This window comes from Meles meles, chromosome 8 (genome assembly GCF_922984935.1).
Source record: "Meles meles chromosome 8, mMelMel3.1 paternal haplotype, whole genome shotgun sequence".
In the NCBI taxonomy this organism is placed as follows: domain Eukaryota; kingdom Metazoa; phylum Chordata; class Mammalia; order Carnivora; family Mustelidae; genus Meles; species Meles meles.
The window spans coordinates 53,381,156-53,394,563 of NC_060073.1; the positions used below are offsets into that span (position 1 = coordinate 53,381,156).

The 13,408-nt window shown below is 55.1% G+C and overlaps 1 protein-coding gene across 3 annotated transcripts in view; it reads right to left on the reverse strand.

Moving 5' to 3' along the window:
• Nucleotides 1-13,408, reverse strand: part of TUB (TUB bipartite transcription factor) — an 85,734-nt gene that overhangs the window by 16,610 nt on the left and 55,716 nt on the right. The window contains exons 1-2 of one of the 3 annotated variants that reach the window (XM_046015455.1): nucleotides 5,917-6,250; nucleotides 5,277-5,349 (exon numbers count right to left, since the gene is read on the reverse strand). The exons of 1 other annotated variant lie outside the window; for it this stretch is intronic. Coding sequence is in view for 1 of the 2 variants with exons in the window: in XM_046015454.1 (XP_045871410.1) it covers nucleotides 5,917-5,954 (38 nt within the window). In the remaining variant the exon portion in view is untranslated. Of the gene's footprint in view, nucleotides 1-5,276; nucleotides 5,350-5,916; nucleotides 6,254-13,408 lie in introns of those variants that run through there. One more of the 3 variants, XM_046015454.1, reaches the window with a different exon arrangement.

The window sequence follows — 13,408 nt, forward strand, 5'->3', positions numbered from 1 at the left end:
CAGCCCCCACCTCCCAAGGGGCACACTGCAGCAGCGGAGTTGGGGGGGGCGGTGCTGGGAAAAGCATCGAGCCCCAGGGAGGAAGAACATGCTTGGCCGCGCAGGACCCCCCAGGAGGGTCGGCAATCCACGCACCTCCGAGCAGTGGCACTGAGGGTGGGCTACGGCACGTCCATGAAGCAGCTTCCTGCTGCAGCCCTGTTTCTAGGAAAGCCCCAGAGGTCGGAGGCCGACCTCCGTTCCCCGCAGGGACAGGGCCCGGACTGCCTGACAGCACTGTGTCTGAGGCACACATCTGTCCCTGACCGAGAACAAATCCCCACAAGTCCTAGCGGCTGCAGAGAACCACAGTGACAAGGTGCCTGTCCCAGGCAGGCCCCAGGCCCCACCACTGCGGGCGGCCCTGGCCCTCAAGCTCCCACCACGGCACCTTCCTTCCCTTCTCACCACCACCACCTGGCCTGCCTCCACCCAATGGGCACTGTTCTCAACAGCACTAAATGATAACCACAGAGGAGACAGTAATGGCTTTTTAACAACTTGGGCTCCAATTATGGAATCACTGCCAAGCCCAGGCTGCCAGCTGCGGCCCCGCCAGGAGACTCGGACAGGAGACAGGACGCTGATGGATGGGTCCTCCAGCTGACCCTGGCGGCTCCTTCATCTCGGTCGCCTCCTGCTGGGGACTGGACCAGGGAGATCCAGTAACGCACTGGCCACAGGCTCCCGAGGGTCGGAGAAACCCGATCTGCAGTGTCCATCAATCCCCCGACTCTGCCCAGGACCAATGAGGGGGCCCTTCGCCTCCCAGGGAGACAGCCCCTCCATATCCTCCTGCTTCTCACAAGCCGCCCAACAGATAACAGGAGAGAAAACCATGCTTGATAACAAGTGAGAGCAGCGGCACTTCTCCCATGGGATGGAAAAGCCAGCCGTGGACAACACATTTAGGAAGCCGCATCCCTGCCTCTCTCCAGACTCCACCGTGCATGTTCAGCTAACCCACCAGAGCTGACTAGAGGCCTGGGAGCCAGGCTACCTAGGGCCAGGCTCATACTCCACGCCCAATTCACCCTCTGCTTTTGTGCCCTCATTCCTTCCACTCAGTCACAAAGGAAGCTGCCCCTGCTGGACCCAGGGAGTCAGAGGAGGAAAGGCCACCCGCGGGGTCAGGCTGCAAGCCCTGTACCTATGCCAGACTCTCCCACCCCCACCCCAGCATGCCCAGATCTATCCCTAGTGGCTGCCTGGAAACCGGGAGACACAGAACGGGTGGGAACAGGGGCAGGCCCAGAAGGGAGAAGCTCACAGGGCTCACAGGAGTCCAGCCAGTAATTAAAACTGCTATGTGCACTCGGCCCTGACTCAGTGATTCAGAACTGCTGGGGAAGTTACCTCAGAATCAATCCCTCGCCTCATTTTCTCCTTTAAAGCAAGAAACATAGGTGATTTTAATGCTCAGTCATGCAAATGAGGACTAGAAGCCACAGCTGGTGATCTCTAAAGAACAAAAAAGAAATCAGAGAGTTGCTGAAAGTATGCAAATGCAGCCTTCTGTTCAGATGGGGGAAGCAATCAGTCTGTACATCCATCAGTCTTACACAGGTCCCAGATCTTGGCACAGATTCACTCAAAAGCTAGAAGACCCAGTTGACTGAGCAGGGGCGAGCCCAGTCCACCAACAAGTCAGGCCGTATACACCCAGACCTATCCAGGAAAACGGGAGGGCAGCACAGCCAGGGTTCCACCCATGGAATCGCGAGGACCAGCGACAGTCACTTATGGGCAAAAGAAAGCAATGTGAGTGGCGTGGTGCTCCAAGGATACAGACCCTCAAAGGTTTTTGCAACATGCCATAATCAGAGAAGGTTTCCAGCGTCCTGGTTCCCTTGCTAAGCGTGTTTACTGATGACCTAAAGACAAAGTGGGCCTCTCAGCAGACTTCTAGGTGACACAAAGCCACAGTGGTATCAAACTGTTCATTGGGACAGTATGACTTCAGAAGACACTGGAGAGCTAGCAGAGTCTAACTGATGCCTAACAGGAGAACGTCACGTCTTACATGCGGGTCCCCAAACCCAGGTCTGCCCCACATAGGCAGAATGGGGTACACAGGGCTTGACATCAGCCTGATGAGACTTCAGGGTTCTATTTACAGAGGCCTCAAGGTGATAAGTTGGTGAGCCAAAGCTGTCCCCAATTATAGGGCGCACCCAAGGTCAACAACGGGAGCAGGGCCCCCAGCAAGGAAGTTAACAGCCTCCCTCTGCTGGGTGTGGGAACAGAGGAAGCTGCAGGGGCTCCAGGCCCGGTGCTGGAGGGGGCAGAGACATGGTCCCTGCTCCTGCAGTCCTCTCGACCACCCATGTTCCTGCTCCCTCTACCCAAAGCAGCAGCGGGGAGACTTCCCCAGTGTGCCGGGCTCCCCCTCCCTACTGCAGGAGGTGAAGCAGCAGCCGGAGCCCCCAAGGCACCCCAAGGCTTCCCACACAGGCAAAGCCGGCAAAACCAGGCCTTGCTTGGGCAGCAGTCCTTGCACTCCCCAGAAAGTGGTGGGAGGACCTTCGCAAGAGCCAGGAGGAGGGAAAACTCAGAGGCACGCCGAGGCTCACCCCAAGAGCCTTCTAGCGGTCATAGCCACGTGAGGGAAGGGAGCACTCAGAGGACCGGACAGCCTGTGAGGCCCCTCCAGCAGCGGTGCTCATTCTCTGACCCAAGGCCTCGCTCTTCCAGCACTAGCGCCCTTCCTGAGGGGAGACTACTACGTCCCCTGTGCTGAGAAGCCGGATGTGCAGCCAGGAAAGCCAGAAAGTCCACAAAGCTGCCTGGGGATGCCTCTTTGACTGAAAGTAATGTGTGTCTTGTCTGGACTGGGCCGCGCCGGGCACACAACCCAGGACCAGATGGGGTCCCTGCTCTCCAGGTGTTCGCGGCCTGTGTTGGGGGGACACAGTGCAGAGAGAGCACAGAAGACAAGGCCCGCCATCCCTCCCTCGCTCTTAAAGCTCCACCTGCAATTCATAAGGGTTGTGAAGCTGGGAAGGAGGAGAATTTACTACTCAAGAAGAACAGATGAAAAGAAAATGGCAGAAGTGAAAACTATCAGTACTAGTAAGAATAGACAAACATCAAAACGCAAAACATTATTCCAATTGTTCAACTTTATAAACTAAACGACTCCCTTCTGAATCAGAGTGTGAGATTACTCCACGATCATTATAAACTGAGCCACAATTACCCTTAAGACGATTATCGCCAACCGGCAGTTATTTCAAAGAAAATGAGCCAGGCCTAGGGAACGCAGGTGCAGCCGTCACAGAGGGAGGAAAACCCCTACCAGGAGAGCTAACAAGAAATCGACCAACTGCTCTCCCCCCCAGCCAAAGGACGCATTCTGGTTCTGACATGCTGTGACACTGGGGAAACTGCATACCGAAGCATGAAGCACATGCACGCATGCCCATTCCTTCATCTGCAAGGAAGTGGCCTCGCCTGTCTTCTGCCCCAGTTTTCTGCGATCATGCAGGCATGTGGCTTTAACTGCAATCAGCAGCCCAGTTAATGGGAGAAGCAATTTGCATCTCCTCTTCTCCGCCCGGATCTCCCCATTCTGGAAGTCTACACTCAAGGTCCGGTGCTTTCCCAGGCTCAGAGCACGCTCAGAAAAATCCTAGCAAGGCAGGAGAGATTCTGGCGACTTCGGAATATAGTCCGCCCCCAGCTCAAGAACCCCCCTCCCTGCCACACAGCGAGAGGCATGTGGATGATAGGCAACCACAAGCTGGTAGGGCCAAAGGGTGCCAAGCTGCCCTTCAGGGATAGGATTCTGTGCTCCAGGTGGTGTATGCAGGCCCAAGAAAGGAATGGGGGAATAGGGTGGTTGGGCCTAGGCTAGGGCAAGTGCCAAATCACCCCTGAAGGACGCCAGTGCCCTGAGCACCACTGGAGGACAAAGCCATTTCTCAAAGACAAGCCCACCTCCCAAGGGACCCCCTTCCTAGAGGCAGGCTTTCTCTGAGACTCATGCACTTACTCTACACCTTATTCCAGTCTTTGGCTTCTGGGAGAGATTCCCTTGAACCATGATCTGGCCTGGCCCCCAGTCTGCCAGATCTTAAACACCCCCATCATATCTACAGCCACAAGCGCTGTCCCTTCCTGCCCTCCTAAGTCAGTCTGGCCACCACCCTGCCAAGCGCTCCCCCCTACTCTTACTTCCACAGCATTAGAGGGGAGACCCCTCGGCCTGCAGGTGCTACCCAGGCACCTTTGCTGGGTGGCTAGAAAAGGTTGAGGGTACTCCGTGGGGCTGCACAGTCTTCTAGAAGGTCCTTGGCACAGACATTTCAAGTCACAGTATCCCAGAAACTACATGTGCCCCCAGCCTGGATGCCCAGTGGAGGGTAACAGCTCTTGAGTCAGCAAAGCCCCAGTCTCCCGATGGGGGTATCTCCCTGATCTACGGCAGACTCTGAGGTGCGACTGCACTATGCCTGCAGGAAACCCTATGGGTGACTCGTGTGCGTGTGCACGTGTGTATGCTGGTGGGAGGGGCACCCCCAAATTCTCACTTGGGAAGCTCTAAAGCCCCCAAAGGAGCATAGAGACAACAGCTCTCAAAGAGAAAGCCTGGATCCCCAGGTCAGTGACAGGTGCTTGCTTGCAGAAGGATCTGCTTTTAATAAGCCTCAGGCGGTTTCAGCTGGTTTCCATTTTGGATGCTATCTGGACAGACTCCTAGAAAAGCTCTGTCAGAAGTATTTTCTATGGGTGACTGGAATCAGGTCCCTTCCCAAGAGCTGGCTGTGCTACAAGGCAGGTCTTAAGGGTCTGCTCCTCCAACCCGCAGGCATGGGCACCCAGGCAGGCAATAACATAGTGGCCCCTGGCAGTCCAGCACCCATCTTACACACATGCCTCTCAGGGAGGCCCAGAGAAAGCCCCGTAGCCCATGGCAACCAGGAGCCAATAGGTGGCCAAGGATCTGGCGCTGCCATGACAATGAGCTCTATTCCAGGGGTAATGGAGAGAATGAAGAGTGGATGGGGGAAAGGCCCGCACCTGGGTGAGAACCCCCCAACGCCCCTCCCCCACCCCGACGACCACTCAACTGGCAAAGCCCATCCATCCTTGGGAGAGACCACAGACTCTGGGAACACAGGGTAGGCAGCCCTGCTGTCCTGAGTGCTCTAACGCATGTAAAGGCAGTCTATGTATTGTGAGTTGGTGTGTGTCCAGGTATGGATTTCTGAGTCCCTGCTAGATAGGAGTCCTACCTGTGATGGGGTTGCGGGTGTCAGGTATTGTCCAAATACAGGATGTGTATGGGCGCAGGGAGTAGGAGTACACCTGCGTGAGACCAAGAATCAGCGTGTTTGGAGACGTACGCGGTGCATGTGTCTATGAGCGGCCTGTGCTCTTGGTTCAGAATAACTGCCTCCAAGAATTCATGCTCTGCGTGTGTGAATAGACCGGCAGGAGCTTCTCTGGCCCGATGCACCCACGGGGGGGTGCATGCCTGCAGCTGCACGAGTGTCTGTCCACAGCTATACCGGCGTGTGACCCGATGTGCGGGGCCTAGGAGGGGGTTCAGAGCAGTGCGCTCCCTCCCCGCGCGGCCACATGGCGCTGCCCGACCCAACACGGCCCACACAGGCCCAGAGCACTGGTCCCTTCCAGCAACCCCAGCGGAGGAGTGATAGGGCAGGGCAGGCCGGGTCAGACCGCCCGGGGCCCAAAGTTGGGGTAGAAAGGCCCTACGCCTCCAGCCCGCGCCCGCAGTATGGGATGGGATGAGTACAAGGGCCCTGCGCCCCGGGTCGGGGTGGGGGGCGCCGCTCGCCCCGAGCGCTGGAGGGGCATGGGCCGAGCCCACGCCCCCGAGCTGAAGGGGAGGTGGGACGGGCGCCCGCGTACCTGTAGGGAATCCAGTCGGAATGCGGCTTGGAAGTCATGTCTCCCGGGGGCGGGGCGGCAGCTGCGGCTCTGGAAGCCCGGGCCCGCGGGCGACGGCGCGGGGGCCCTGCTCAGCTCCCGGGCCGCCCCGGGCCGCATCCTCCCGGGCCAGGGCGCTGGGCCCCGCCGAGGCCCGCGCTGCACGCCAGGGCCCCGGCCGCGGGCTCGGCGAGCGGCTGTGTGCGCGGCGCTATGGGCGAAGCGGCGGAGTGCGCGGGGCCGCGGCGGGCGTGCGCGCGCGTGGAAGCAGGAGAGGCCGGCCCGCACAGCCGGGCGCCACTGGAGGGGCTCGGTCCCGCGCGGAGGGGCCCGAGCGCTGCGTGGCAGCGGCCCGCCCCCGCCCCCTCGCCCCGCCCCTGGCAGAGACCCCACCCCCGGCCGGCGCAGGCTTTCCGAACGCCCCCGCCCCGGCTCCTTCCCCGAAGCCCCGGGGGCTCCCGCGCCGCACACGTGACCGCGCCCGCGCCCACCCTGGGCTAAGGCCGCTGCGGCGGGGCGGATCCCCAGACCCCTAAGCCTCAGTTTCTTCTTCTGTGAAGCGGGGATATTTCTAACTCCTACCTGCCTGCCTGGCTTACCTATCTCCACTAAGAGATGGGAACCACCGCTTAGATGGGGGGAGGGGGAAGGAGCAGTGGGTGAGGAGGGGATCCTTCCGGGGAGGGAAGGGGCTGAGGCTAGAAAAGAGGTCTCGGGGAACCTGCAGGTCCGATCCCTGGAGGCTGGTATTCCTTTCTCTGCCCCTTCCAGTTCCCCACCCCCATCCTCACAGGCCCCAGGGGAACCTTTGTTTTTTTAGCAAGGGAGCTGCTTTCTCAAAGCCGTTGGTCTTTCTGCTCTAAGCTGTAGCAGTCAAGAGAAGAACAACGTATGCTATTGCATTCCCAACCCGTATAGATTTATATTATTTAAGCTCCACAATAGCCTTGAGAGGCAAGTATTTTATTCCCATTTCCAGAGAATAAAGCATCCGTAATGCTAAGATGGCCAAGGATTCTAAGCTACAAAGCGATGGAGCTGAAATGGAACCAGGGACTCAGTCCTCCAAAGCTCTTCTAGGAGCCACACTTAAAAGGAGGCAGAAATTTTCAAAAAAAGGTCATCTTAAAGTCTCTGAGTGCTGAGGAGGTCTTGGCTGTGATTTACCCCAACTCTAAAAGCAAGCCATGCAAGATGCGGTGAAGGACAGTGAATCCCCAGCAGGGGAGGAGGGAATCGGTGATGGGGCTGGGGTCTGCTGAGGGGCTCAGGCTCCACACTCCCAGTGGGTATCCTCACAAGCACCCTGGAGTCAGCAGCTCAGAGACCCTGCAACCATGCAGGTCCATGTGGGGATCCTCTGGTGCGAAACAGGCCATCAGGAGAGCATGACTGGGTGGGAGAGAGTGTGAGAAGAACCAGCTGGGCTGAGAGAGGGCCCCATCCTGCTGCCATAGGTCCACAGCCAGGACTCCCCACCCCAGGACTGTCCCAGCCTTTCTGCCTGGCTTGGCCTTCCCCCATTAACTACGAAAACAATAACCAGAACGTCCAGAGCGTTTGCTGGGCTCCAGGTGCTCTCTACACTGTAACTCCTTTCATCCTCACAACTACCCTAGCAGGTGGAGGCTCTCCTCATACCCATTTCACAGCAGAAAAAAACTGGGACACAGAAAAGGCAAAGATCTTGCCTGAAGTCCGAGGTGTTCAGTGGTAAAGCTAAGATTCACACAAAGCAGTCTGGGCCCACAGCCCTTGCTGTTAGCCTCCTTCCTGCCTAGCTCGGTTCATGCAGTGCCCATGCCACACACTGGGTCTCTTTCTTCGGGTTTCTGGAGTACAGGACAGAACAGCTCCATCTCTGTCTGGCACAGCATCAGTACTCCCTGAAGGCCATGACCGCTGGTTATTTACCAACCTCCAAGAACTATCACTGTCCCAGTGGACAGAGAGTAGACAAAAGGAATCACCCCTGAGTGGGGTGCAGGGGGCCGAAAGCAGGGCTGTTTCCTTGCCTGCTGGGCCACTTGGCATGGGCCTCGGTTCCACCAAGGGTTCCCAGGAAGGGTTACCAGAAAGGGACTGGCCCCTACTTTGGAGATCAAAGCACTACCCTGAGGGCCTCTGTCCTTTAGGACCGGAGGACAGAACCTTGCCTAGCAATATGAGGCTGGTTCCATCCTCCAGAACACATTTCCCCAAACTACAGTCAACAGCTACCACTTTAGTGAGGACTAGAGCCTAGAAGACTTCCCCTTCAAGAATGTGAATGCTTTCCCCATTTATTCCCAAATCATCTGACACCTTAAAGCAATCAGAATCAAGTTGGAAGGTCTCAAGAGCCTAAAGTAATTGAATCTATTAAATAGATACTTCAGGTTCTGTCCTAAGAGCACAAAATCTGGAGGCAGAGTGAGGTGCAGAAATAAGACAGCTTCCCATGTCTCTTCCTGTAGAGGCTGTGCACGTGCCAATGGGATGTGTGGGAGCCAGTGGGACTGTGTGCCATGTACCCATGAGTGTGCATGAGTGTGTGTGTGTGTGTGGTGTGCCTGCTGCTGAATGGGTCTGCACAAGAACATTTGTTGGATGGCGTGCTGGTGGGCATGGGCATGGGGAGGATCTCAGTATGTGCCTCTGTGAGTTCTAAAGGGTGTGTGAGTCTTCACACTCAACTCAGACCTGGCAATGGGTTCTCCTGCTCAAAGAGCTTCCCTGGTTGACATTTTAAGGGTATGCCCTTGGCTTCCATCAGAAAGCCACATGAGATAGATTGCACTGGGCCATGGTTAGACTACAACTGTGCTATAAGGTGACCCTTGAGAAAGGGCCTAAGCTTTTTAAATTTAGCCTGCAGAACCAAGTTATCTCTACCAAAATCCTGCTACATAGCAAACCCAACACCTGCCTCACCACCTGCCCAAACCCTGCAAGGGTGGACTGAAATTCTCTTTGTTGCCTTTTAGGTATTCTCTCTTTCTTTCTTTCTTTCTTTCTGTCTGTCTGTCTGTCTGTCTGTCTGTCTTTCTTTCTTTCTTTCTTTCAGATTTTAGGGGCGCCTGGGTGGCTCAGTCATTACGTGTCTGCCTTCAGCTCAGTTCATGATCCTGGGTTCCTGGGATCCAGTCCTGCATCGTACTCCCTGCTCAGCAGGGAGCCTGCTTCTCCCTCTCCCACTCCCCCTGCTTGTGTTCCCTCTCTTGCTGTGTCTGTCAAATAAAAAAATAAAAAAAAATTTTTTTAAGTTTACTTGTCAGAGAAAGATAGCAAGTGCACAGAGAGAAGCAGGCTTCCTGCCAAGCAAGGAGCCTAATGGAGGGACTCCATCCCAGGATCCTGGGATCATGACCTGAGCCTAGGGCAGATGCTTAACTGACTGAGCCACCCAGGCGTCCCACCTTTTAGACATTTTCAAACAGGGCCACAGTTTGTGAGGGAAGTGCAAGAATTTAGACCAAAGGAGACCCTCCCATCTGCTGCCCCAGCTGGAAGACCCCAGTTCAAGCTCCACCAGGCAAGACTAGTTCACCCAACGAAGAAGGTTCACACCTTCTTTTGGCACCTTTCCACTTCCATGTGCAGGTTTAAATTTTCTGTTTCTAATTTAACAGTTGTATTGACTGTGGCCCACCTCTAATCAATTTTGGACGCAACAGGATATGAACAGTAAGTGAGTATCTACCCAGATCCGGCAGCCAGTCCCAGGGTGCCCCACCTCGGAGCTTGGAGCTCCGTGTTGCATCCCTGCGGGCTGAGGAAGGCAGTGGGCTCGACAAGCCCGGGCTCGCAGGTCCATGCAGGGCTCTGGCCGGCATCAGGCCCGGTTCTGCTCTCAGGGAGCTTTCAGTCTGACAGGAGAGACGCCAAGCCCCCAGGTGCTAGGGTTACAACACATGTGTACAAGATGCTGGGGGCACGGGGGTGGGGGGAGGGGGCGGCCAGTGGTAGCAGGGGGAGGGAGTCAGGGTAGGACAAATCTGCCTTGAGAGGAAAAGAGATGACATTTGAATTGGTCCTTGAAGAATTAGTAGGATTTTGATAGACTGATAAGAAAGGAAAGGGGATGCTTACCAGTTACTGAGAATCTACAACTGGCCCAGCGCCGAGCTGGGTTCTTTTACTGAAGGGCGTTCTAGACATAGAAGATGCCATGACCAAAGTTACAAGGATATGAGAACATGTGACCAGTGCAGCTGATAACCAAAATGCAAACCCACAGGGTAGCACAGAAGTGAGTGGTTCCATGTGGCCGGAGAAGGGCCTAGAAAGTTAAGGTAGGGCCAGATCACACGACACCCTGAACGTCAGGCTGAAGAGTTTGAACTTTATCCTACCGCTAACAGGAAACCGCTGAAGGGTTTTAAGCCAAGAATGACCTGCCCGAATGTACTTTCAGCAAAATCTCATTGGGAGCAAATGGAGGACAGAGGGAGACAAGGCCAGATGTATCGACAATGGCTAGCTGGGTAACGGGAAAGTCCAGGACAGAGATGAACAGGCCTGAAACCAGAGCTCTGTGCCTGTTCAAAGCTGTTGAGCTGACATGGTGGCAAATGGCAGCCTAAGTGTGGCGGCCTGAGAGTACCCTCCAAAATCCTCGTTTAAATAACTGTGGACTATACGAAGTCCCATTTCCCACTGCCCCATTTCTACCTGGCTCAGGGGAGATGAACAGGCTTACTGATGTATTTGAGAGGATGTAAGGTAAGCACTCGCAGAACTAAAAGCAATAGGCCTATTTTCCAAATAACTGCAGGAGAAAATAGTAAATTCAAATCTCCAACTCCACCACCATCACCACCACCACAAGCAGAGTCGGAAGAAAATGTAATATTGGGATAGAGCCAAATGTAAGAGGGATGGAGTGAGTATAAGTCGGTTGGGTGGGGGGGGGCAGCTGTGAGTGGGATCACACACGACCATCACTGGTTGAGTGCATGCTCTGGGCCAGGCACCCCTCCCCAGGTTTCACAGGAAGCAAATATGAGCAAGAGGATGACAAAATGCAACTCTCTGGTCGAGGTGCCGAGTGAAGAGATAATGCATTGTCAAGTGCGGTGGGACAGCCCTGACCAAACAGGACTTGGAAGCCAGATGGTGGAAACCTGGGTCTGTACCATTAGCCAACGCCTACCTCTAAATCGTTAGATGCTTAGGGAGAGTTTTAGAGAGAGTCTCAGGGTCCAATGGACCCTCCGTGGAAGCAGGGAAGGCTACATGGCCTTTGCCTCAAATCCAGAAAGGGGGGCTTGAAGGAGACCCCCCAGGATGGTCCTGAGGTCCTGGGGCATAGACAGTGGGTCCAGGCCTGCAAACCTGAAGAGCAGGTGGTGAGTGGCTGTCTCAGGGCTGAGCAGGTGCTGCTGTTTCAAGGTCAGGTCTGTGGGCTCAAGAAACGTGAGCTTTTTTCCTGTGGACCAGTGTGGGTCCCAGTACAAGAGTCAGATGTGGTTATCTTAGCTCTCAGCTGAGAGGGCCCTGTTGTGGAAGGAGGTGACAGTGGGGAGAGGGGATGAGTCCAGGCTTCCCAGGGCCTGAGAAAGGAACCATAGCGTCCTGTGGAGCTATGGGAAGTGAGGGTCACCTCCATCAAGGGAGCTGAGCTTATGGGGACACCCAAGCCATGGAGTGGTGTCCAAAGCACCCAGATTGGGGTTGGGGGAGAATTTTCCTGCTCCTCGCTCACTTCTTCCCTCCCTCCCTACACGCTGGACCCTGAAAAGGGTCAGAACGGCAAGCCAGACCCCCTCCCACAGGCAGCTGGCTCGCAGCACAATGTCACAGGCAAGAAGAGTTGGTGTAAATCTAAAATTGAAAGATTTTTTTTTATTATCATAGACAGGACATATGAATTACTGACAGGACAAACTTCAGTTACCTGGAAATGACGAGAGAAGTCATGGGACTTAGCCTTAATTTCATCTAGTTTTGGGGGGAGTGGGTAGCAGCCCCAGAGAATAAAATTAAAGAGACCACGGGAGACAAAAATAAAGTTTGCTTTATGATAACATCTCATGAGTCATGCCTATTCAACCTAACCGATACACATGGCTCGGTTCACTGAATCCTCACAACATCACTATGGGGTAAGTACTATTATTATCCCCATTTTACAGGTGAACAAATGGGAGGTTACATAACCCGCTCGAAGTCACACAGATAATAAGTGGGAGAGTTCACATTCAAACTCAGGCACCAGAGAGTTCTAGAGCCACAGGCTTAACTGCAATCCTCAGTCCTCGAGAGAAAACCAGATGAGGAGAGCCTTAGATTTTTGACTCATCCATTCCCATTCTAGAAGCCTGACCCAGAGAGACCTGCAATGGGGTCCAAAGTTTATCAACCTAGATCGTCAGCACGGCTTTTTTTCTAATGGGAGAAATCGGCAGGAGTAGGGGGTACAAAACGTCTATCGGTCGGGACTTGGTTTTAAGTAAAGCATTCTGTATTCAGAGACGGATCATTCGGCATCCTTTACAGGGGGGTTAACGACAGGGGAGCAGGCTTACGAGATGGGGTCTGATACTGCCGGAAGTAATGCACTCCAAGAAGCCCCACGTGCTGGCACGTGCATGCATGGGCTCATGAAAAGGCGCCCGGAGGGAGGGAGGGAGACACAGCCGAGTGCCATCAGCTAGGCCCCCGAGGACCCCAACCTCTCTGCAGCTGGGTCTTCTTCCAGGTGCTGGCTTCCTCTCATCTCTGGTTTTCCACTCCTGTGAGGGCCTAGTAACCCCAAGAGAGCCCAGATGACACCCCTGGCCCCCGGTGCCCCCGGTGTGGGGGGGAGGGGAGGAGAGGGACAATAAATACTGTTGGTGCACAGCGGATTTTGTAAGTAAGTAAATAAATAAATATTTTGAAATCGTTGCAGTTGAAATCTCCCTAGTCACCTAGTGGAGCAGGATCTGTCACCAGGACCACCCCACAGGGCTGCACAGTGATGTATGCGGGCACTAGAAATGCCCGGGGTCAGGTCATTCATCGTGGAGGAGCACAGGGGATACGGGGAAGGATGCTGAATCTTAACAGCTCCCCCATGCCCCCCTCCCCGGCTCCACTCTGACAATCTACTCACTTTCGTGCTCCGAGGGCCCAGGCTGGGGGCAGGGAGGCTGGGCGCTCCGCTCCGTGGCCCAGTCCTGGACTGGCTGTCCCTCCCAGACAAGTCCCCCCCCCCCCCCATTTCCTGACAGGGCTTCTAGGCCTTGCTCTCCAGGGAGCAGGGGCCAAGGTTATAAACACAAAAAGGCCTCTGAGAAGGAGCAGCGGGGCACTGTGCTCAACCTGCGGGAGGGGTCTGTTTTCCCAGCATTATTGGATTTGCAGATAAGCAACAAGGAATTAAGCTGATCAGGAAGAGAGGGGCAGAGCTCTCATTTGTTCATAATGCAGGATTTATCTAGCAGAGCCCTCTCCTTTGTCAAACAGAGAGCCAGTGCCTTCATATCCTCCAGCAAAGAACATTTTATTT